The 25,084-nt window shown below is 46.6% G+C and overlaps 1 protein-coding gene across 22 annotated transcripts in view; it reads right to left on the bottom strand.

Moving 5' to 3' along the window:
* Nucleotides 1–25,084, bottom strand: part of NCAM1 (neural cell adhesion molecule 1) — a 203,785-nt gene that overhangs the window by 34,646 nt on the left and 144,055 nt on the right. For 3 of the 22 annotated variants that reach the window (XM_048512443.1, XM_048512453.1, XM_048512456.1), the window contains exons 9-17: nucleotides 23,779–23,808; nucleotides 19,496–19,646; nucleotides 18,558–18,742; nucleotides 18,231–18,327; nucleotides 17,179–17,349; nucleotides 16,456–16,587; nucleotides 14,279–14,293; nucleotides 10,282–10,323; nucleotides 5,883–5,885 (exon numbers count right to left, since the gene is read on the bottom strand). In XM_048512443.1, the coding sequence (XP_048368400.1) occupies nucleotides 5,883–5,885; nucleotides 10,282–10,323; nucleotides 14,279–14,293; nucleotides 16,456–16,587; nucleotides 17,179–17,349; nucleotides 18,231–18,327; nucleotides 18,558–18,742; nucleotides 19,496–19,646; nucleotides 23,779–23,808 (826 nt within the window). Of the gene's footprint in view, nucleotides 1–5,882; nucleotides 5,886–10,281; nucleotides 10,324–11,020; nucleotides 11,024–14,278; nucleotides 14,294–15,054; nucleotides 15,058–16,455; nucleotides 16,588–17,178; nucleotides 17,350–18,230; nucleotides 18,328–18,557; nucleotides 18,743–19,495; nucleotides 19,647–23,778; nucleotides 23,809–25,084 lie in introns of all 22 variants that reach the window. The other 19 variants (XM_048512446.1, XM_048512458.1, XM_048512462.1 and 16 more) reach the window with 8 other exon arrangements.

Here is a 25,084-nt window from a genome sequence, read left to right as displayed (position 1 = left end):
ATAAGCCTCTGCCACTCAGGTGGAGGAGTGGGGAATCAAACCCAGTTCTCCAGACTAGAACCCACCAGCTCTTAACCGTTACATCACGCTGGTTCAACTCCACTTCAATTCTGCTTACAGACGACCTGATAAAAGTACAAATTCTAGGACCCCGAACGTCAAGAATCTTATTTGGGTCTATTCAACAGGGTTTACTCTCAGGAAAACATCCTTAGGATTGTGCCACAAAGTTTGGATCAAGATCAAATTGGTCAGTGCCATGGGTTTACCCTCCTCATTGTTAGAACCCGTCCTGTCCTTTCTGAGTGTCCCTGGTCCCTTCTGCAGCACCACTTGGTGGAAATATGTGGGAAAGAGGAGACAAGAAAGCCCCATCCCACTGACAGAAAATTTAGTCTGCCTCCAACCCCAAGCATCCTCAGAAGCAAACAAGACGGGACGCCAAAGTGACGCCTCTTCAACTTCCTGCAAGCACTTCTTCTGCCTCCATAACAACACAGAGAAATAGGCTTTGACTGGTGCTGTTGTTTGTTAACTCAGTTACTTGTTCCTCCCAATTTCTGGGGTCTCCTTCACAAATAATTTCTGCAATGAAACGACTATAGAGAAGCAGTCTTGGCAAAGAGCTGATACGTGGATCAAGGTAAGGCTGGTGAAGAACTCCAGGGATATTTTGACTGGTCCTACTCAAAAGGTGTTATGCTACAGAAGGAAACCTGCTCCCATGGAGATTTTTAACGGATAAAAGTCATCTACAGATCTACAGAAGTTAACTGCTAGGTTCTTTTAGAACTCTTCATCCTACAGCACTTTGCACTCCTATGTAATTGAGAACCTAATGTGTAAGAAGGCCTGCCCTGTGAAAAACCATTTCCTTAAGAAAGTGCCTTCATTCCAGCAGCTGTCATACCACCGCTTTTCTGAGAGTCTCCTTCTTTCACCCAGTAGAATAGACTGCTAGGAGTAGCTAGAAAAGTTTCACCCGACCAGCTTTTTGAGAAGGCACTGCCGCCAAAAATTTTCAGAGAAGCATAATTTGTTCACATCACGAATACTGGCTCCTATACTCTTTTCACGGGTTGATTCCTCCAGTTTTATTTACAAATGATAGGCTTGGGATTGTTAAGTTTGTTCTGCAAAACAAGCATTTAGCATTTATTGGAAAGGTTCAAGTAATTAATCCATGCTACGGCTCTCTGGGACCCCTTTAGAGCTCCCCCAAAGTCTTGTTGACACCTTTGAGTAACACCTTCTGAGTTTAAGAACAGAAGATTGTGGCTGCTGGATTGGACTAAAATGGGGCACTCTGGGCCTGCTCCATCAGAAGAGCATCTGATAGCGATTCTAGGACTGACCATGAATCTGGGCATCCCTCAGTCCTACCCCGTCAGGCTGCTCCTTCAGCCAGCGGAGCCTCCACCAACCAAAGGAGCAGCCTGGCAGGGCGGGGCTGAGAGGAGGGGTGTGGGGGGTGATTCTCTGGCCCCCGCCCATGACCAGCTGGTGTACGCCCGGGGACATGTGACCCCACATGTCCCCGTGAGCGTTCTGCCTCTGCAAAGAAGTTTGGACATAGATCACTCACAGCGCAGAGCATGGAAGCATCCAGCCACCCAGTGATCCTGCCTGTTCAGCAACATTTCCGTTACAACAACACACACATACGGTTGCCTTATCCTGAATCCTACCCTTGGTCCATCAACATCAGCACCACCTACTCAGACTGGCAGCAGTTCTCCAAGGTCTCAGGTGGAGGCCTTCTACATCACCTCCCACCTGGCCCTTGTAACTAGAGATGCCACAGACTGAAACTTGGACTTTCTGCATGCTAAACGGATGCTCTACCACTGAGCCACAGTCCTTTCCCCTATTGCTCAAACGTGGTGCCCCCAATGCATTCAAAATGTCTTTGTTCTACAGGAGTAGGATCTGCAGACCAGATCCTGTACGGTACATAAAATGCCTCGGAAAATAGCTGGTATGGACGGACCCAAGACCTCCAGCCTCTTCACTCTCAGCTGTTCCCCAGGTTACCATGTGGAATCACACGTACAAGAGAAGGCAACCTCAGTAAAAGGACAGATGACTCACCTTGTGGTGACATTTCCCTGTCACAGATTAAGTGTAGAAGACTTGTGATTCTCAGCACAGCATTAAAGTGCTCTCAGAGCCTTGGATAAACACTCAAGAGGAAGACTGCAAAAATATTGAGGGTGTCTCCTCTTTTAAACCCTGCCTTCTTCCAGAAACTCTGACACAGGGACACAGGAAGCTGCCTGCAAAAGGGCTGAATTATCCTTTCATTTCCCACAGTCCTATTACACCTGGCTAGGGCTATCCAAGAAAAAAAAATGGAGGCATTTGCCCTGCTATAGATGAGTGTGATGGGGTTGAACTGGGGCCCTTCTACATTCTGGCCCCTGCCCAGAGAACATGACCCAATGGCAGTTTGCCACTGTACTTGAGCAATCTGTGTTTTACAGAAATGGCAAGGAAACAGGGTTTGCATTGTCCAAAGCTAGAACCACTATAGAGAAAAGCATGTAAGATGGAAGTCTCTCTCTCTCTCTCTGCATTTCACTGTGTTTTAGGCTGTAAGAAGAAAGATAATTATCCATACACAGACATGTACACACTTATGTGAATTAGTACAAGACTGTTTCCACAAAAAAATAAGAGTTTCATGAGTTTAGTACGTTAGTTCTGTCTGGACCACCTGGTAATCATAGAATGGCGCTCTATGTCAGTAGCTGAAGAGAGAAAAGACGTTTGTTATCAAGGGTCCTGCAGGGATCATGCTCGGAAAACATGCACATGACACACAGAGACAGAAAGTAGTAATGAAAATGGGGGTGGGGGGAGGACACGCATCCCCAATTTACACAGAGCTTTAGAGAGACTTCAGGAGGCTGTGTGGGTTTCCTGGGCTGTGTGGCCATGGTCTGGTAGTTTTTGCTCCTAATGTTTCGATCATGGCCATACAGCCTGGAAAACCCACATCATTGGGTTGATTCTGGTCACTGAAAGCCTTTGACGAGACACAGAATTCAGGAGGCTGCTGCTTAGCAAATCAGCCTCAGAAACCCCATTACAGAGTCATCAATTCCTGCAAAAGCTAAGAGTGAAAGCTAAAGCCTTCCAAGGTACCATCCTAGATGCACGGCCAGAGGCCAGGCTGCTGTGGGTATTTCCTGGTGAGGGAAAATGCACCCTGCAGGTCTGCAAAGGAGAAGAGTTGGATTTATATTCCCCCTTTCTCTTCTGTAAGGAGACTCAAAGGGGCTTTCCCTCCCTCACAACTCTTTTCCCTTCCCCACTCGCACCCTGGGAGGTGGGTGGGGCTGAGAGAGCTCCGAAGCACTGAGACTCGCCCAAGGTCACCCAGCTGGTGTGTGTTGGAGTGCACAAGCTAATCTAGTTCATCAGATAAGCCTCCACAGCTCAAGTGGCAGAGCGGGGAATCAAACAGAAACATGGGAACGCCTAACCAAGATGGCAGACTCTGTCCTAACTACGGCCAGAAGGATCTAGACAGCTTCTGAAACTGAGAGTGAAATGGGGAGGACTAATAGAACACACAGCTGCCAAAACGGTGATGATTCTGCTTCAGAATACTGAAAAGGACGAAGCTAAACACCTCCCCCGGGTCAGCCTAAGCACCTTTAACTGGAGTTGCAGAGGGCCAGTCCCCTGTGTGCATCAGGATAGATCATCCACTATCTGCTTTTATTAAAGCAGGGCAGGAGATACCCTCTAGCTCTGAGCTCACTGGGTCCACTTTGACCCACCCCTGTCAGTTTAGCCCCATTACTCTGAGCTGAATTCTCTTGGTTCTAATGTGCTTCATTGGTATTGAGCATTACTGTTAAAAACACAGAGATATTTAACAGCAACAGGCCAGGTTTAAGATTCTAGAAAGGAGAGGGGACACACACACAAGAGAACCAAGGTTCCTAGCTTGTCCACCCTCCATTTCAGCCTCTCTTAACCGTTCTCTCATCCTCTGTGTAAACAGGTGCAAAAGGGCAACAAACCATTTGCCACAGTTTCAAGCCAGGACTTATATCCATGTAAGGCAACAGATGCAAGGGTAGGGGGTGGGGGTAGGGGTTGTTGGATTTTTAGCAATGCATGAACAGAACGTAGAGCTGGGACAACAATAGAACATAGTCATGCGGGATGTTAGTGCCGTGGAGATGCCGCCCGAACATCTGCGGGAAGAGAGGGAGAACGGGCTAGTGAGTTGTCTCCGATGCATGCAGCGATGCCGGAGAAATTACTGGTGTTAATAATGCCCTTGCCAGAATGCCTCCCTCAGTAAAGATGAGAACTGCTCATGAGGCTCTTGGTTAATTAATCTGATGAGACTCCTCTCCAGAAAGCCCTTCTGCCCGGGCTCCCCCTTTCCCTTGAGCAGTTCACTTGGACTACGGATTTCGAGGGGACCCAGGTTCGTCTGCAGGAGATTAGAGCCAGATTAGAATCCAGTTGCACCTGGCAGACCAGAAAGTTTTTGGGGATATGAGCTTCAGAGAATCAACACTCCCTTTGGAGGAGGGTGGAGCTGAACACTGAGCCGGGCAGGATGGGCTTGGCTCGCCCCGAACTTCACATGGAGTTTGCAGCAAATTGGGTCTGTTAGATGCTGGGCTTGGCTTGACAGGTTTTGAACTTTGAGCCTGCAGTTTTAGCTCGACCCAAGCCATGTTGAGCCAAGATTGAACTGCGAAGTGGAGCTGACTGGCTCCAGCTTTATACTGTTGGCTCTGCCCTCCAAACTCACCTCAAGCACCACTCAGCTCAGCACCGCTTGGGCTGAGCTTTAATCTGCAGGCTCAAAGCCTGCAATTTGAAGCTGGACACGGCCAAACTGAGCCCAGAGCTGAACAGGCCTGCTCTGCTCTGAACTCCACGTGGGGGACGGGGTGAGCCCCTACTGACCAGTTCAGCATTCAAACCCTCATGTGACCTGTCCAAGTGGCATCCAGGATGGGGAAGGCTGTCCTGTGCTTGCCCCAGGTGCCATTTTAGGAAGTCAAACCCCCTGTGAGGCCCTTGAACCCGCAGTCAGAACTGACTGCTGAACTTAACTGGCCGCTGCTGGTAGAGGAGTCACATGGCTGTGTTTGCTACTGCTTCTGGGGAGAAAGGAAAGGATTTGACCAAGGGATGCCATTGTCATCAGCAATCTGCCTCAAGCATATTTAATTTCACCCTCTGAAATCCATCTGTCTTGCCTGAAATGTTGCACCAGGAAAGGACAGGGCAACTGTGTCTTCCACAAGAGGAGAACTCTACAAGCAAATTCACTAAGTGCAGCCCTTTCCACACTGAAGCCGTCCTCCTTCACACCAGTAGGCTAAGAACGGCCTGATGGGCTAAGCCCAGTTGCAAGTTCCCCAAATTTCTTCTGTGCAGACTGTTGGTTGGTCTGAGGAGCAATTCACAAGAGCTGAGGTTGGCTCCAAGTGTATGCTCACTCATGGGCTGGAACTAATCTTGGCCCCCTAATTAGTGCTCCTATATGATTTGTGTGTTAATCACATTCATACTTTCCATTTGGGTGTACACAGAAACCATCTGAGAAGTACACACAAAATTTCAGGAGTCCCCCAACATTAAGAGAAGCAAACGGTGCTGACATTTTCCCCCTGTTATCTTGCCACCTCAGCAGAAAGATAACAAGATGTTCTTTAACATTTTTTCATGCAGATAAAATGTACTGAGCAAAAATCCTGAAAAGGAAAAAAAATTAACCAAGAAAATTTCTGAGTGGTTTCTAGTGCATGAGTGGCTGGTATGTGGGATTTGGTCTTGTTTTGTGCTGTGCAGAACTTGCCAACCAATCAGAACAAACCTGTGTTTTGTTTTGCGATTTTTACCTTCTGTTCGCCAGCGTGGACGACATCAGCAGCACCATGCAAGCCACATGACAAAGGTCACATGATACGCACGCACATGATTGGTTGAAAGGAAAGTGGAGGAGGTCACATGAAAAATACAAAAGAAATTAAAAAACTGATGTAAGCAATGGGCAAGGGCAAACGAATCAACAACATTCACAGATTAAATTAAAGTCTAAACAAAATTAAATTAGCCACTCGGTATCAAGAGAAACATTGGGGAGGGGGCAGGAGGGGGGGACAGTAAAAAAAACAGCCTGCAAACACAAGAATATTATTAAACAAAGAGAAGCCACAAGTGACTACAGCGAGAGGCTGGGCTGTTAGGCAGGGCCGTGGGGCAGCGCAGGAATTAACACTGAGCCAAAGAAAGAGAAGAACATTATTGACAGGAGGGGAAAGAATCTTCCTGAAATCAAACAACCGATGGCATCCGGAGCACTGCGAAGGAAAAGCAAAACAGAGCAAAGAGGAAACATCAGTTATTTAGACGTGACTCGCCCAACCGAAAGGAGCCACCAAAACGAACATTCGCCTTTGGGATTGACTGCAAATGGATCTTGCTGCCTCCGATTTCTTCTTTCTATAGGGACAGGAAAGCAAGCAAACAGACAAACACACACACACCCCCTGGCTGCGCAGGTTCCTAGTCAGGAGAGAAAGAAGTCACAACAGAATTAGTTTTGGTCTAAGAAGAAGTACCAGGCAGGGTGCAGGAAACACCACATGGCCCAACTAGAACCAGGGTCAATTCAAAGGGACGGAGAAGCCCAGGGCGAAGATGCCAGGTGGAGCAAGTCATGTGACCCGAGGCCACAAGCTCAGGGCTTATTGTCTCCCACTCTTCCCCCCACAGATTACCAAGGTCTTTGGGGGAGGATTGGGCAATTCCTGGAGATTTGGGCGTGGACTCTAGGGGAGGGAGGGACCTTAGCAGGGAGTCCACACTCCAAAGCTGCCGTTTCCTCCAGGGGAACTGATCTCTGTGGTCTGGGGGTCAGTCGTAATGTGGGGAAATCTCCAGATAAGGCTGCCAATCAGGCACTGGGAAATACTTGGAGATTTTGGAGTGCAGCCTGGGGAAAGTGGAGCTTAGGACGGAGAGGGGGCTCAACAATGTTTCATTCCACAGCATCAACCCTCCAAAGCAGCCATTTGCTCCAGAGAAACTGATCTTTGTTGTCTAAATATCAGTTGCCGTTCCAGAAGATCTCCTGGCAATCTGGGAGGGGAAGGGGGGGCAGTCACTTCTGTTTGGCTTGAAGGTCAGCTGAGCTCCCGATACCGTCACTTCTGGTCTATGTGAAACTCAGCTCATGGCACTGAAGGGGTTACTCGATGCTCATTTATTTGGGCACTCAATCCCAAAAACGTAGGCTGTGAAGCAAAAGCAATGTACGCGTAACGCGATGCATGCATAATGAAGAAGAGAAAACATTTCAAGTGATTAAATGAGCCCCGACCCATTTAATCCTGAGTCCTGAAGGCCACCCCACAATGTCCCAAAGCTATTCTGGTCAGAACTCTGCGGAGGCATCACTGGAAGAGGGGAGGAAGGATAAGTGATGGGGTGACAGGAGCCCCAAAATGTTCAGGCCCAACAGGATACTGCTGTTTAGGGTATCAATAAAAAGGTGGTGGAAGAGAAGCTGTCTGTGATCTAAGAGACCCACCCCCCCCAAGTCTTGAGTATTTTCTTATTAATTCAGAACCACACTCAACTGACCCTCAAATTCTTCCTGCGCTTGCTGACAGCTTGGGACTGGTTCACAATTATACTTTGCTAGCATTAAGAAAGTGGGCTGGGAGTTCAAATTCGTACAACTTCCACCCCCACGCCGTCTGAATGCACCTTTCGCACCTCAAGAGTTGCTCTCAAGTAAGCAAAATGGAAGGGGAAAATCAGGGAATCACTTGCAGATCTCCCAAAAGGCGTGTCAGTTTGACACTATCTGTTTCTGTAATCCATGTCTCTGAGAAATAATAATCCCATGCTTAAAGAAAAATCAGGACACGGGAGGCCCAAAATAACAGCCTTCCTTCCTTCCTTCCTGCCTGCCTTCCAACCAGGGATGCCTTTTAACCCAATCCGGACTGGCTCTACCATGAGGCAATTTGAGCAGGCACCATATCTGAAGGGATTCTAAATAATTTTCTCACTGGGGATTTGAGGCAATATCTCAGGCTTTCCCTGATATTGGCATTCATCACAATGGCCAAGATTCAGCATGTTCCAAAACACATCTGAAGAGGCTGAAAGGGAATTTTAGAGCTCTTTGCTGGGGAATCCCTTAACAAGGGGTGACTAGGGAATCCCTTAACAGACCCCTTTTTAAATCTTTCAGCTACTTTATGATTGTGGCGGAATAACTGATGGGGGGGAGGGGAATTCTGTCAGAACACCTGTACCCCTACTTCTACCTCACACCCAAAGTTCTTCTAAAATCTTGGCCCATGCACCTTATTCAGCATTACTAGAGAAATAATACCTCCCTAGAATAAGAGCCACTGAAAACAATAGGATTTTCAAGTAAACATATTCAGGATGGGCCAGTACAACAGCTATGGCATAGGGGGCTAGGCTTTCTGTTCTTGTGTTGTTTCCCTAACTCAAGCAAGTGGATTTCCTGCAGGTTGAGCAATATCTGGATCCAAATTTCCAGGACTTAAAAAAACAAAAAAACCCTGTAAATTTTCTTTACCGAAACAATATTCGAAGGAACAAGCATCCAGCATGTTATCATTCTGGCTTCTTTTATCACTTGTTGACTTAAATAGCAAATGTTTTAACGTCATCCAAGACACCCTAAATTGTTTTAAATCATGCCTTTCCTGAAAAGATTATGGCCCCTTCCGCACACGCAAAATAATGCGTTTTCAAGCCACTTTCCCAAATGTTTGCAAGTGGATTTTGCCATTCCGCACAGCTTCAAAGAGCACTGAAAGCAGTTTGAAAGTGCATTATTCTGCGTGTGCGGAATGAGCCTATGAGGGCATTTTTGCAAGGGATCAAGTCCCATCTGCCCCATGGAAAAAACTTGCAAACCAATGAGCTGGTAGATCTGGACATGCTCGATCTGCTTCCACATAGAAAAGGAATTCCCTGGCACGTTTGCTTCCCTAGCCTTCTGCCCACCAACTGTTAAGTTGGACCAGACTCATGTCTGACATAGAAGGGCAAACCTTTGCAGTCAAGACTCCTGAATCTGCCCTGCATGGAAGAAACTGACTGTAAACATGCAGAGAGATCTCTCTTTGCAGCACAAAACCACTGCCGGCTTCAAAAATACAGAAAATTAGAATTCTGAGCATGGTGTACCAGAGGAGTCAGACATTACCCTTACTACCTCTGATCTCAAGCAGATACCCAGTTGTTCCACACAATGATTTGCAGGCTGACAGAGCCCTGGCGAGACAGCAACATGCCTCAGAACAGACCCCTCCTCCCAGAAGGGCTGTGTGCGTTTTTAATATTCTAATAATCAGACATCTGGATATACATCAAACAAACTGAGTTCTGTGTAGAACACACCATACACAAAGGCAAATTCTGGGTTAGATTAATGCAAAGCAAGCAGAGGAGTGTTATCCAAATAGTCGTACAAGCCTCAAGACGTATCCTCAAGAACAAGACTGCAGGGGCCGAGGATTTTAGATGGGGCAGGTTCTGCCAAAAGCACCTTGCTCTTCTGACTGTCCATCTTCAAGGGAGAATTTTGCTTTACACATGTCAAGGATGTTTAAAGAGGGCATTTGGAGCAAACCAGAACCCATGCAGAGCCCCTGCCTGAAACGTCACGGACTTCTTTTCCCCTGCTGCTCCACCTGGGCCAGTTGATGCTATTTGCTTCATTTACAGGCAGAATCGGCCTATGGGACTCGGAGTTCACTGGACTTTGAAGTTTCTCAAGTTTATTCTGCTCACTTCAAAACCTAATCTGAATGTTCATCTGTGCAGTAGCTGAATCACACCAGCTGGGTATTTAAGAAAGAGAACGGGTATGACTTAGAAAAAGGGTATAGCACTATGTTTGGGAGTGGTTTAAATTTAGATATTAGATGTTATGTTCTGGCAGTTTCAGAAGATTCCACGGCAAAACCCAATATTATCTGCACTTCGCAATGCAAGCTCAGGAACGGGAAGGGAGACATGCAGGGATGGGAACAGGCACGAGGCCTTTCTCAACTCACATCCACTCATGCTAGACTGCACCAACAGAACGACCGTCGCGTGAAGAGCAAGGGTTGCTGAACATTGTCCCCAGTAATACACAGATTGGAAACAGTGTGTGTGAGGCTGGGGGCTGAAGGGTGGAGAAGAGGAAGGTGGGGCCGTGCCAGGAAGAGAGGACAGACAGGAAACCTTGCTACTACTCACTGGCTGGCTCCGTGCTTTTGGATTCAGCAGGATGCTGGGTTGCTATGGAAACACGAAGGACAGATAGGACACGTAAAGGTGAAGCCTGGCATGAAGATAAATTACGAAGGAATATAGAAGGCAGGGGAGACAGGTGCAACTGGATGAGCCCGCAGCAGTGGCTGCAGCAGAATATACACCCAGGATGCAGAAAAGATTCCACTGATGTTAACCAAGTGTTGACAGCCAACATCTGGCCGTGGCAGAAGCCTTTGGGGCATCAGGGTCAGAAGTTGGTGGTCTCTGAAGGAAAGATGAAACTACACAGTGACTGCTGATAAATGCAGGTTCATTATGAGCTGCCAATGACTCAAGTGTTAGTGTGGAACCAAAGAATCCAACTGAGACCACCACAGTCCTGAAGGCACATGATGCCAATGGCCCACCAACCTCCTTCAAAAAGCAACCCTGGCTTGGCCATCTCCAAACAAAGTTACTTAGTCAATGAATCCACAAAAAGAAAAGTTATATAACCAATGTGAGGAAGGGCAGGGCTATGGATTCTCTTACAAGGCTGCCTACTGGGATGAATATGACAGAGCTAGGGCATGCTTGACCTCCTCCCAGGTTGCCTCTGCCAACCGTTGAGACAAGCAGCACTATGTTAAATTCCCACTTCGGCTTGCTACATCTGTACATCCTGACAGGAAAGAACTGAACTGGTGTGGTCTTGAGAGACTGAGCTGTGAGCCATCAGGACCTTCTGGTTCATTTCAGCCACAGAAGCAGTCTCCAGTAAACCACCAGCCCCCATCAGCTGGACAGATTCAGGACAGACAGACCCATTTCTTCAAAGAAAACATCATGAACTCGTCAAACTCACTACCACAACGTGGCAAATAAGCTCAGAAAGCTTTGATGGACTTCATGGATGGGGGTGATAGGAAGTGTTGTTAGGTCGCAGACAACTTATGGCAACCCTGTAAGGTTGTCAAGGCAAGAGACAAATGGGTAGTTTGCCACTGCCAGCCTCCCCGTAGCAACCCGGACTTCCTTGGTGGGCTCCCTTTCCAGTACTAACCAGGGCTGAACCACTTAGCTTCCAAGATCTATGAAGATCAGGCAAAGAGATGCACAGAGATGGTTTCCCATTGCCTGCCTCTGCATACCAACCCTGGATTTCCCTGGTGGTCGTTCATCCAAGTACTGACCAGGACTAGCCATGCTTAGCTTCCAAGGTCAGATAAGCTCAGGCTAGTCTTGACCATCTAGATCAGATGGTCAGCTTGCTTCTGCATATAGCAATCCTGAACTTTCTTGGTGGTCTTCCCATCCCAGGAATTCCCATCTTCCCAAACCAGGATGGACCCTGCTTAGCTTCTAAGATATGAAGAGACTGATCTAGCCTGGCACAACCAGGTCAGGAGGATGGAGGTAACATATGCAAAATGCTTCCAATGCTTAGAAAAAGCAGAACTTGCAACTTGTTGTTTTGTTAGCCAACTTCAATGCAGTGGGATATAAATGTTTAAAATTTTAAGAAGAAATAAATTGTGCTTATGCTTAAAACCAATGTTTCTTTAGAACACGGTTTCAAAATGATCCTTTGGGTGGGATTTGGTAGCTACACTAGGCGATCTGAATACTCCTGCAGGCTTTCCAAGGGAAGACAAATTGTAATCAGCCGCTTCAAAGCAGAGAATGTCTATTTTGAGGTCTCTGGTGCTCAAACCCATTTTCTGTATCTCATTAAAAAAAATTCTTCCCAGCAACTCATCAAAATTAAGAAACAACATGCAGGCAATTAAATGCAAAAGGTTATCAGCTCAATGATGAGGGGAAAAGATTTAGAGACGAAATGTCTCCCGGCATCATCTTTTCAACCTTTCTCTTCCATGCTCTGTGAAAACTGCAATCAGTAGCTTCTTAATGAAGCATAATGCTTCATGTTGCCCATCTGGCAATGTTTTGACAGCAGGTACCTTATTTCTTTTCCCCCCGATTAAGTTGGTTTTGAAGCAGAAATGGCGCTTGGAAACCCAGGCTTCTGTGACCCACTGGAAATAGCCTTGCTTTCTTACAACCCCCTCACAAAGGGCACACCCCACAAACCCTTTCCAGAACCCCCATGAAATACTGTCTCCATCTCCATCCGCGACAGTGCTGACTTGCATTTACCAGTTTTAAGCGGTACAAACTGCCCAGTCAGTTGAAAATGGGTTGCTATTAATTCATTACTTTCAGACTTGGCTGCGCTGGACAGCCAGTTTACAGGGCAAATGACTCTCCGTCAGCCAGCTGGCTAAAAAGCCCCCACTGAGTCACCCTACAACCTCATTAATTTAGGGGGGCTGTAATTTATATCCCCAGATAAGGGGGGTGGGATACACTGAAGCCAAGGCCACACAAACTGGCCATCAAAAGAGACGTGCTTTTATTAGAATATTTGTATATTACCACAACAGGCACCTTGGCATGACAGCGAACGGGTGCATCCACCAGCTCACAACTATGGTCAGGTCACACAACTTCTCAGTCCTTGCTGTACTCCAAAATATTTGCTCTGCTCCCTGCCTTGCCTATGCGGCTACCAATGGCACCAACTTGCACAGTTACACTGAAGTTGCAAGGATGTTGCACAATGCTTGAAGATCTTACCATAGAGTGATAGCCTCATGGAACTGCTAGACTCATACATTTTCTCAGTGAGGTTTCACTGTGCACGCCTGTCACTCTTCCATAGAGTGGTAGTCTCATGAAACTGTAAGACTGGCCAGTTTTCTTAGAGATATCTTTCACTGAGTGTGCCTGTAACTGTTCCATAGAGTGGTAGCCTCATGAAGCTGCTAAACTGGCCAGTTTTCTCAGCGCCATCTTTCATTGAGTGAACCTCTACCATAGAATGTCACTCTACCATTGAGTGTCACTCTACCATAGAATGGTAGCGTCATGGAACTGCTAGATCGGCCACTTTTCTCAATGTCATCTTTCACTGAGAGTGGCTTTCACACTTTCACAGAGAGGTAGCTTCATGGAAACCCTAGCCTGGCCCAGATGTTGTTGTGGTGGTTTGGAACTGGGAAAAAAGAATAGCTTGAGGGACAGAGCAGCATTTGGAGGCTTTGAGGACATAGCACAGATTTGGACTTGCATGAATCTCAGTCTGATGGGCAACTCTATACAAAACCTGACTGCAACTCAATATTAAACGGCTCCCAAATAAACATGTCCGGCTTTTCTTGAAATCATGAAATCTGGAAGGTGAAAAACTCACTTAATACTAAATTGAACAGCAGGATGAGCAGCAACAAGTAATTTTTATTTAGTAGGTTGTTTGTTCACATCTTTCATTTCAGAGGTTTGTGCAACCATCTAAGTTAGAATTAAAAGGAAAATTAAAATGCCCCCCCCCCACATTTTTCAAATCAGCTTAAAAGTTGTTGTTTTCTTCTGTGTTGACAATGGGAAAGAGCCTTTGCAGTCTAAAACAGGAGCTGGCAATGAGAGACGTCTCTCACCCCCAGGCTGGATGATATCTGTCAAGGTCCTTTCTGGACTGGATTTTCTTCTTCGGGGACACCTGAGCTTACAGGTAAGTCACCATCAGGAAGCACAGGGGGACTGGGACAGTGAAAAGCCTTCACTGGTTAAAGGCAGCCTTGTGGGCCAGAAACTGCCTACTCCAGCCATAGGGAGGTCACTACGAGGGAAATAAGCACACATGCAGAAACAAACAGGACTGCATGCTTTGGAGATGTGGAGGCAAAAGGCCCCCGCCCAAATAAGGTCTACAAATGATAATGTTAACTGGAAAACAGAGCAGCTACTCTAGAATCAGTTAATTTAGGAGATGCATGAGTTTACCAGCTACCCCAGCCCCTTCCCAAGAATGAAAAGGAAAGTATGACATGAAGGAAGAAGAAAAAAGAGAGAGATGCTAAGTTTTAAAAAGGGCTAGATCTACATTCAATGTTAGGGGGAACAGCACTCCAGGGAAAAGAAATTCAGAAGCACTTACGTGGCGGTGGAGTGCCTGCGGTTGCCCATGGTTGGAACACGGATGAAAAGAAAAGGCACACACCCCAAAAAAGAAAAGATGTAACAGAGATGAAAAAAGAGGCGATTGAACAAGGCGCTGGAAATTTAAAACAAACAATTGAGAGAGCCTCACACTCGGGCAGACTTTCCAGGGAGGCAGGTAGCGAGGTTTGATTTTTAGACTTCCCAGAACAAGCGGTCACAGGAAGAGGAAAGAGGAAGTGTCTTATTGGAGCATTGAACAGGAACACCAAGACTAGTGATGTCACAGTCCTAAGCCACCCAGTTTATGCTGAGGGAAACATGGAAGGTGGGGAAAGAACAGAGGTTTTGGCTGCAACGCCATCCACAGGGAGAGAAAGTTGCTGCACTGAACAACTTTATGTTTGTGCTTTTCCAGGCGCAAAATACTATGCAGGGAATACCAGGTCAAAGTAATCAAAAGGGGAGGAAAGAACACTGTATGAACATGAGGAGGTTGGCAACAGGCTCAAGTCAAGCTGAGGAAGGTTCAAGACACCTGGGTGCTCAACCAAGATCAACATTCCTCGTATTGGATGCAACACAGTCAGGTTTTATCTCACACAGTTTGATTTCTACCAGAAAGTTATTTTCAGAAGGTAGCCATGTTGGTTTATAGTAGAACTGCTAGATTTAAGTTCAGTAGCACTTTAGAGACCAACGAGATTTTCATGATATGAAGTTTTGAAAGTCAAGGCTCTCTTTGTCAGTCACCAGTAGGAATCGAGATCTTACCTTCTGACTGGGATCAGCAGTCACCATTCCTACTTGTATTTGATGAAGGAAGGGAGATTTGACTTTCAAAAGCTGACACTCCCAGAATCTTGCTGGTTTCTAAGATGCTACTGGACCCAAATCTACCAAAGAAGTCGTAAACCAAGCAGGACTAGCAACTGCTCAGTACTCACTATTCCCTATGTAAAGAAGAAGAAGAGGAGGAGGAAGAGGAGGAGTTTGAATTTATACCCCAACTTTCTCTCCTGTAAGGAGTCTCTAAGTGGCTTACAAACTCCTTTCCCTTCCTCTCCCCACAACAGACACCTGGTGAGGCAGGTGGGGCTGAGAGAGTTCTCAGAGAACTATGACTGGCCTAGTCGGACTGTGACTGGACAACAAGGAATGTAGGAGTGGGGAAACAAATCTGATTCACCAGATAAGACTCCACCGCTCATGTGGAGAGTGGGGAATCAAACCCAGTTGTCCAAATTACAGTCCACCTGCTCTTAACCGCTACACCATGCTGGAAAAAAATTGGAGGATAAAGCACTCTAATCATGAGAGAAGCATGCCCCCTTCCACTCCCTTGGGAAGCAGGATGGTATCAAGGCACCCACTCAGACCTGGCTCCAAATTTTTCCCCTCCATGCTTCACCCATCTCTGGAGAGAGGCTGGCAGCACACAAACGATATCAGGAAAACAGGAAGAGGGAGCTCAAGTCCCACCCCCCTACCCCCCCTCCTGACCTCATGTGCAGCAGACACACCTTGGTGGCGTGCTGGTTTGAACGATTTGCCACTCTTTCTCCAGGCAGATAAAGTTTCACTGCACGGTCCAGCAGCGTTTCAGAGGGAGAATTCTACACAATGTCTTTGTCTATGCATAATGGAAATTGACTGAGGGTGAAGAGACATGTTGGCTTGCCCAGGCAAGGTGAGAACTTCACGATACCCAAGCGAGGTCCTCACCTGAGTGTGAGCGATCAAGACACTCAAGGTTCAACAAAGCTGGGACCTCAGCTTCCTTCACCTGCTGGCAATCTTACACCTGCGCCACGTAGCCTGCCTCTGCCACACACACACACCCTCCCATTCATGAGCCCGACATCATTTGGGCTTAACAAAGACTCAGGAACCATTTTTGAAAAAGGCAACGGAAGCCTGTAAATAGCAGTACTTTTGCTTCTGAAACCAGTGGCAGGAGAGACCCCCTTGGAACAGAGAAAATCTAAAAGCTGGGTGAATATTACGGCCCAGCCAGAACAGAGGAGACTGGAGAGACATTTTGGAAAGGGCGCAGCACAACCTGCGAGTGGAACGGGCTCCATCCATGCATGGTAGGGATACTGTGGAAAGGCAGGGAGAAAAAAAAGGAAAGTAGACAGCGAAGAGAGGTGGGCAAGCGACTTTTTTACTTACGAACTGGTTGCGTCTTGAATTCCGAGATAGTGCTGATCTCACCCACACCTTTGCCATTGACGGCAGACAGTCGGATAGCATAGGTGGTCTCCGGCTTCAGGCCCACAACAGTGATTATGCCTTCCATGTTGGCTGTTCCAGAAATGTAGGACACAGAGGAGGAATGGTCAATCTGCCATCAGAAACACTTTGTTCTACACTCACCAACATGGTTGACTGGTCTTGAATTGAGCTACAAGCACGAGCGGAAGGCTGCTATGGTCTCCTTCTATGTTGCTCTCAACAAAACAGAGCGAAAGATTCATTTCAGCCCAGTTTCGTTGGTACAAAGACTTGTACCATGAATACTCTAACAGTAACTCATAAACAGGCTGGCAGTAATACACAGCTATATGCCTAGAGTAGACTACATCAGTGTGCTTTACGTGGGGCTGCCCTTGAAAAGTGTCTAGTAGCTTCAACTGGTACAGAATTCTGACTAAAGAGGGTTGTAGGGACCATATCATCCCAGACTTATTCCACTTAACAATGATTTCCAATTAGCTTCTGGACCCTAACTGGTTTGGGACCACCATGTCTTAAAAACTGTATACTTCCATATGGACATAAACCAAAAAATTGCCTTTATCTATTGAAGAAAATATTTCTCAACCCAAATGCCCCCCAAGCCAAGAACTGGCAAAGCTCAGTACTCCAAAAACAGCCTGGTTCTCCTCTGCCTACCTTCCTTGGCATCGTACACCTTGCCATGCCAGTCTTCCTCTCCCAGGGCTTTCCACTCTGCCCTGTACCGGAGGATGGGCACCCCACCTGTGGCCTCTGGTTCATCAAACTCAATTTGAGCTGTGCTGGAGTAGGGCTCCACTCTGTCAATGGAAGGTGCAGAGGGTGTATCTGAGACAGAAAGAAAAAAAGTCAGGAAGGAAAATCAGTGACTGATTGGAAATTCCACACCACCCTTATGTGTAGGAGTAATAGACTTGAAGAGGAAACCGTAGTAAGACGGAGATGTGAGAGCTCAGGTGCTTCGAAAACAGCACCGAATTCAGAAGAGGTGACCACATCAGGAAGCAGCTGACTTAGCATTCATGTACAGGTCTGATCACATTAGCCTGGACTTAACAGGTCTGTTCTCAGTCTCTACTAGCATTAAATTGCTCAAGGTCGCTGTTGTATCACCAGCTGTCAAACTGCTTCTGTGCTTTGCAAAGAAACACCACAAACTAGGTTCTGAATCCATGGTCCACGTGTGCCTTTCCTTCCTCTCTCTGGCTGTAAAAATCATCCTCGTTGAGATTTCCCTTCATGCATCCAGAGCTCAAGCACACAAAAGTGTGTGCCGCCACAGACATGCTGGTTTTTAAGGAGTCAGATGCGGCTGCTTTTGATTCTGTTCCCTGCAGAGGAACCCAATGGCTGCGCACATTCTGACTGGAACATTCCCTACAGAATATCCAGAGGAGTTGATTCACTTCTGAGTCTTGACAACATAACAGGAAGAGTTCTAATTTCACTTCAAGAGCAGGTGGGAGAATTAACCATTCAGTGCTGTGGAATCTTTTGTGGTCAGTTGAGCGACTAAAGGAAAGCCGAGAGAGCTTTCAAAGTACTCTGAGAAGCACCTTTGGGAGTTCTGAGATATCTACCAGGGAGATCTAGAAATGTGTTCAACCAAAACCAGCAGAGAACCACTGTCCAGAACAGTGGCTTCTACTTAAATCATGTGAAAGTCTGTAGTTGTTGTGGTCTCTCAAAAGGCCACCTGTGTAACTCACCTGCCTGAACAAGAATGAATTCTGAGGACTCCTGGCCAATCCGGTTGACTGCTGTGCAGTTGTAGTTCCCAAAATCATTCTCTGAATCCGGGGTCACCTACAAAGGGCCACAGAGTGAGGCATCAGAGGGAGCAAGCACAGGGGTTTTAAGTAAGATGGGAACCTCCATGCTACAATTGGTCAGTAAACTTTAATATCTTTACCCTGATCTTTTTCCACTGTAGATTCAACGTGGTTTACACATCAAAACACACATCAAAAAGACACTCAGAGCAAAATTAAAGCCGCAGGGAGCGTCCACCTTTTCTCCCAGCCGCCAGGACTCACCTCCAGGTAGCTAGCAGTCGGCGTGTTATAGATCCTGATGTTGCTGTAGTTGGAACTGGGGAGCAGCTGCCCGTCCCGGAACCATGAGATGACAGCACTGGGGTAAGCAAAGACCTCGCAGGTGATGTTCACCTGGTTGCCTTCCCAAGTGTAAACTGCAACAGGGCCCTGCAACTTTGGGGCATCTGAAAGAGGAAGGGAACCAGGTTTGGAATGAGCAAGGGAGAACAATCTAGGGAACAATCTAAAAAAAAAACAAGGAAGTGTAGCGAAACAGGAGACAGAAACAAAACAAAACCTGCTACACAAAGGCTCTTGGCAAGAGAAAGGAGTGTGTGTTAAATGCTATAATTAGTGAGTCAATTGCATAAGAATACAGCCAAATAGCCACATTAGAAACAAAACACATTCCACAGAACAGCCCACTATACATCACAGAAAAACACATAACAAGCAATACCTTGACACAAGTCAAGGAAAAAAGTTTTTTAACCCAGGTCCAAAATCAGTGGCAGTCCAGAATAGACCTTTGGGTAAATAGAACTGAAGATGGGTCTCGGTGTCTTTTGTGTCCATGCCCCATCTTGAGTTCTTCTTATCCAAAGGTCTATTCTGGACTGCCACTGATTTTGGACCTGGGTTAAAAAACTTTTTTCCTTGACTTGTGTCAAGGTATGTGCTTTGTTTTCTATGTGGCTATTTACATTATTGTTTTGCAATTGAGTCACTGATTACGGCATTTTACATACACTACTTTCTCTTGCCAAAAGTCTTTGTGATGGTTATTATACACACCCTCAAACTGTGCCTTCAACCTCTTTTCAAGACACCCCCCCCCCAGCCCCCCTCCCCAAAAAAACATTCTGGAGTTTGGGAAAAGGAAGAGGGCTTTAATTTCCCTGCAATGGAGGGGCCAATAGTGTAGTGATGTCACTTACATTGAACTTCCAGGTACATGGCTTGGGAATCCTGCCCGATGGTGTTGCTGGCTATGCAGATATACTCCCCAGCATCTGTGTACTGAATGTCCTTTAGTGTCAAAGATGACACCCGCGCATGGCTACGAACCACGATGCGCCCATCCTGGGTCTGGCAGGAAAAGGAAGTAGGAGTTAGTAGACGGGCTGTGAACAGATAAAAACAAAATTTGGGGGAGGGGACAGAGCAGTGAAGGGAGGAAGCCAGGCCAAGGGCATCTCAGCAGCTAATTCCTTCTTCTCTCAGACACCAGGGATGGAACACAGGGAAACAGCAATGCCCTCTTTGTGGCATAAAGCACAAGCACATATCCTACACAGCGCTGGGAGGGTGGAAAAAGGAGTTGAGATACTCTCTTGCTGGGCAACTGGGCCAGACACCATGCAGTGTAGCCAGAAGTATGTACAGATCAACAGAAGGCCTTGGATCCAGTTTGGCTGGCTGGCACCACAGTGCTGGGTGATACAAGCATGCTCCCCCTGAAAGGCACAGCCCCAATTTCCTTCCGCTAGTGCTCATGACATTTGGAAGGAGTTCTTTGCTGGATAAGGCCACGGCTCCATCTAGTCCAGAACCCTGCCTGCAAATGCTTCCAGCCGCATGTCCCAGGGAGTTCACAAGAAACCAATGACCAGTTTTTCCTCAAGCCATACATAGAGGGCCCATTGAGCTTCCTTGACTAATAGATGCTGATGAAACTATTCTCAAGTGGCTTGGATGCCATTGCCAAGGGGACAGTTGGAAGAAGGAAAAGAGGCTCTGGGGTATAAATCTTTGCTGCTATTCCCAGGAGGGTGAGGGGTAGGCAAGACCCGTGTGGAATAATTTCATGCCCCCCTTCCCTGTTCCATTAAATGTAGAAAAGTGTCAGATAAAATAAAATCCATACGGAGAAAACACCATCCAGAACAAAACTTATTCATGGAATCCAGTTTGCCCATCACTTCAGTGTAAATGGCGTTTCCAAAACAGAGTCCATGAGACTATGAACGCAATGGGGGGAAGAGGGGGGCAGGCAACCCAGGTGCCATTCACCAGTAGCTTCCTGAGGCATGTGAAGAAGGCAAGAAGTGCATGTAACTCAATCAGTTTCAGATGGTAGCCATGTTGGTCTACAGTAGAACAACTAGATTCATATTCAGTAGCACCTGAGGGTGGGGGGGGGGGAGGTATATAACCTTTCAAAAGTCAAGCTCCCTTCATCCAATACCATCTGAGTCTTGAAAGCTTATATCCCAAAATCTTGTTGGTTTGTAAGGTGCTACTGGACTCCAATCGAGGACATCTTGGTTAGCTGCAACACACCCCCATATTTTCTTGGCCCTATCTGACCCCATCCTGTGCTTTAGTCTTTCACCCTCTCCTCCACTGCCCACCTTTCTTCTTCATCCTCTTTGGCAGGCCTCCTCCTTGCCTCCCTTTGAAGGAATTACTGGACTGATGCCAGACTTTAGAAATGTGAAACCTTCCAGCCCAAAGATAAGTTTTCAAAGGAAGAAATGGGTGTTGGGGGGGAGCAATTATTTACCTTCTCTGAGAAAGCAAGAGAATATTAGGAACTTGCAGAGAGAGAGAGAGAGAGAGAGAGAGCGCTAGGAACTCAGTATAAAGGATTTTACAAGGTTACCACAACCATCAACAAAAGCACACTGTGGGTATTTTGGAGAGACCTAAACAGCTAAAAGTTGCTCCACAAAGGCAAACTCATTCCAGTTCTCAGAATAAGGAAAGGAGGCCCATTTCAGAGAATGGAAGGTCAAACCAACCACTTCTGATGTCCAATAGGTTTACAGCATAAAGCATGTTAAAGAAGCAATCATTTTCTCAATGAAGAACAGGAGCGGACTGCAGTCTAGAGAGCTCTCTTTTTTCCCCTTTTCTTTTTAAAATCTAGAATCCTGTGGCCCACCACTGCACTTTAGGGCCAAACAAAACATGTATGTGAATGGGCCAAGGAATGGAGCCATAGAGAGGGAGGGGATTTTTTGTTTGTTTTTTGTTGTTGCTGTTTTTACAGAAAATGGAGGGTGCAGGTGCTAAACCCCGCCACCCTCTTTCAGTGCTGCATGGCTTCTACGCATCTCCTAGACCAGCCCTGAGATTCAGTGTGAGCCAGGTTGGAAGAAAAATGCTTCCAATAATGGGCACAGTGCTGTAAGGAACAAACCAGTGGAGAATTTAGCTTTCCAAACAGATCTTCACCCATACTTTACATTTTAACAGGTAGAGTCATGGATAAATGTATGGACTCTTCCTTTCACATCTAAAGCAGAAATGCAGCATCTTATAGGAGATATGACATACCTCATCTGAGTCCACCAATCCTGACAATTGGCCTCTTGCTCAAAAAGTGCCTTACTAGACCATATCAGTGCCTGGAAGCCTTTGCAAGAATTCTAGCCACCAATAGTGACCAGAAAGCCACGAGGGCCACTGTCTACCTTCTGATGAAGTGAGCTCGGACATACTTCCCAGTGCAAACAGACAACTTCTTCTTTGTGGCTTTCCTGTTCCTCACCTTGCATAAGAAGACCCAAACAAGAAGAAAAGGTACCCCTACAGGTTAGGCTAAGTCTACTTTGTCCACCTTTGTCTCCCAGAAATGAGGACAACCCATCCCACAGGGATCTCCTTTCAAACAGCGTCATCCTCTTTGCTGTGGTTGAGGACTGGATGCGGGGAGGGGGGGATAGGAATCAATCAAGATCTTCACAAGGATGATGTTTGTCTGGGTCTTCATGGGAAAGACTTGGAACTCGTCAGTAACTAGTTACAAGCTGAAAAAGCCTTTTTCCCCAGGATAACGGAAAACTCCAATCGAATTTTATTCTAATCCCAAGTGTGTTTCAGTCCCTTACTTTGATGTGCATTATATTAATCAATGAACAGCTATCAGAGATGTTATCAGTGATCAGTTTGTCCCTCGTAATTATCATCATTGGTCTTCCTGTTGCAAAGTTGTTCTAAAAATGCACCTGTCCCTGGAATCTCTGCTCCCTCGGCCATGACAAGTTAACATAGTCTGAAGAATATCAAACAGCTTCGCCACCAAGAAGGCAAGATGCTATCACCAAAAGTTGCTGTTCAACATCACAAACCATCACCTGACTGAGAGGACCAACTTCCCCTCTTAGATCCCAAACTCCTCCATACGCATCACAAACGTAAGTAACATGATCAAAACTGAGACAAGTTCTCACTGAAAACAACGCAACCATCCACATCCCATGAATGCAATTCATATCCAAGTACCTGTGGAAAAATCCTGGTTTTAAGAAAGCTGTTGACTGAACTCCAAAAGTAAACTGGTTAGTCAGTATTGTAACGCTCCCCTTCTCATCTTCCCCGAAAGATTGTAAGGCAGGAAATCAATTAACAAAGGTCTGAAAAGCTGCTAAACAAGTGCGCAAGATGAGTGTCCACCAGACACAACTGACCCCTCTCCATGACACAGTGGCTCGGCTGATGGTTGGCAAAATATGGAGGTTTATCCCCCAGTTCATCCCTAGGTTTGGTCTACAGAAACCCTTTCTGGGGTACACATTAACTTTGAGAGAGGTAATTGCATTGCTTCTTGAGATGGAATGTGATGCAACATTTAAAAAAAAAGTAGACTCAGAATGCACCTAATAGGAGAGTATGAGCAAACAAGTGAATTGGAACCGGGCTGTGAACCCCAGCTCTGCCCTGACCAAGCTGCTGGCAGGAGAACCGCAGCACGATTCAGTTTTAAAGTATTGTGCTCCAGGCACTGGTGCCTGACGGAGGTCTGCAAAGCTCAGACGCAGGTACCATTTAAAAAATCCAACCAAATGCTAGGTCTGTTGGAAGCTGTCAAAATCCTTCCTTGAAAACAGTTTTCACCTTGTAGATTCAAAGGAAATGGTGTCCCCCCCACCCCCGCTTTTCCTTGAAAAATCACGACTTTGTTGAACTTTACCAAGCCCCTCGGTAGGATCCTTGGCAATGCCTGCCCTGTTGCCAAGACACCGTGCTTGCTCATTTGAAGACGGGCTATGAAGCAAAGCATGTTCTAGTGCAACCAGCAAAGAGCTGGGCTCTATTACTGCTGAATGCGCATCGCTGAGCTTAATGCAGTTGTGCCATTAATACTGGATTTAGTAGGCTTGATTACTGCTAGAAGAGATTTGTTAATCTGCAATACTTTAAATACATACACACACAAATATATATATATGCACAGAACTAGAGAAGATTGGCTATTTGTCTGGCAGTCTTATACCTCTTGTTTCTCGGGCCGAGTCCACGAAGCCTGGAGAGAACAGATAGATAAAACACAACACACACACACACAAAAAGAGCAATAAAAAGTTTACACAGGTTGTTCTTTTCCCCACCGTTTCAGTAAATACATTGTATGCATCACACTTCATTCCATGCACATGCAAAACCAAATCTGAGAAAAGGGTGGGTGGATGGGTGGGGCATGAAGAGCAAGGGAACGGCGATGGGGGCACGTCCCCTTCCCACTCATCATTCCAAACTGGCATTCAGCATGTACTGAATTGGACGGATCAAAGGCCAACCAACCATAGGAGACCCTGTGCCTCTGTTCAGCCGCAAAGCAAGCAAACCTGTGCATTCGACAACGCCTCCGCAAACACATCTCAGAAAGCAACCTCGGGTGGCCCCTGCATTCGCTCTGCAACACCAAGCAACATCTCCCTAGAACGGGGGAAGCTCCTCTGTCCACAAAGAGAGGCCAGCTGTTAATGATACACACTTGAGAAACGCTTCTCATGCATGCAATTCGAGCGTAATTCTTCATCCTCTTCTTTGTTTGAGGCACATGCTCTTTGAGAAGCAAGCAGCTTACAACAGACAAAAAGAGCACATTCTTAAGTCCTGAAAACAACAGCAACACGGCTTCTTCTTTTTTTACTGTGGGCAGATTTTGCCCATTCCCTGAACCCCAATGGCATTCTGTCCCTATGCCCGGCTTGACCTGCTGTGATTGGTGGTGGTGATGGAGAGTGTTGTTAGGTCACAGCTGATGTGATGAACCCTTGGGGTTTTCAAGACAAGAAGCGTTCAGAGGTGGTTTGCTGTCGCCTGCCTTTGAGCAGTAATCCTGGGCATTCTTGGTGGTCCCGCATCCAAGCACTAACCAAGGCCAGCACTGCTTAGCTTGTAACCAAGGCAGTTACAAGAGTCAAAAATCAGACGGTAATTAAATCACACAGCCAGGAAGGCAGAAGGCTTGGAGTGCAGCAAGCTCTGCTCATGTTTGGACAGCAGCAGCCAACACAAAGACCAAAGGACACACAGATGTTCAGGGCAGGAGGAGTGAGCAAACGCACGGCTGCTTCCCATGACACTCCTAGCAAGGACCCTGCCACCGGAGGAAGCAGCGACTCCCATGGATATTCCCTACATGTCACGGAAAAACAGCTCAACCCCGACACTCCGTTCCAACAGCATGACAAATCATAGCTCAAATGAATATCACTGAGTTGTGACATCTCAATGCACTGTTCCCTCTCTGCAAAAGAGCTTCTGCTAAAATTTGGTGATTGGAAGCCTGAGTT

This window comes from Sphaerodactylus townsendi, linkage group LG12 (genome assembly GCF_021028975.2).
Source record: "Sphaerodactylus townsendi isolate TG3544 linkage group LG12, MPM_Stown_v2.3, whole genome shotgun sequence".
NCBI lineage: Eukaryota > Metazoa > Chordata > Lepidosauria > Squamata > Sphaerodactylidae > Sphaerodactylus > Sphaerodactylus townsendi.
The sequence above is the reverse complement of the archived record's forward strand: the minus strand, read 5'-3'. Positions and strand labels throughout refer to the sequence as shown.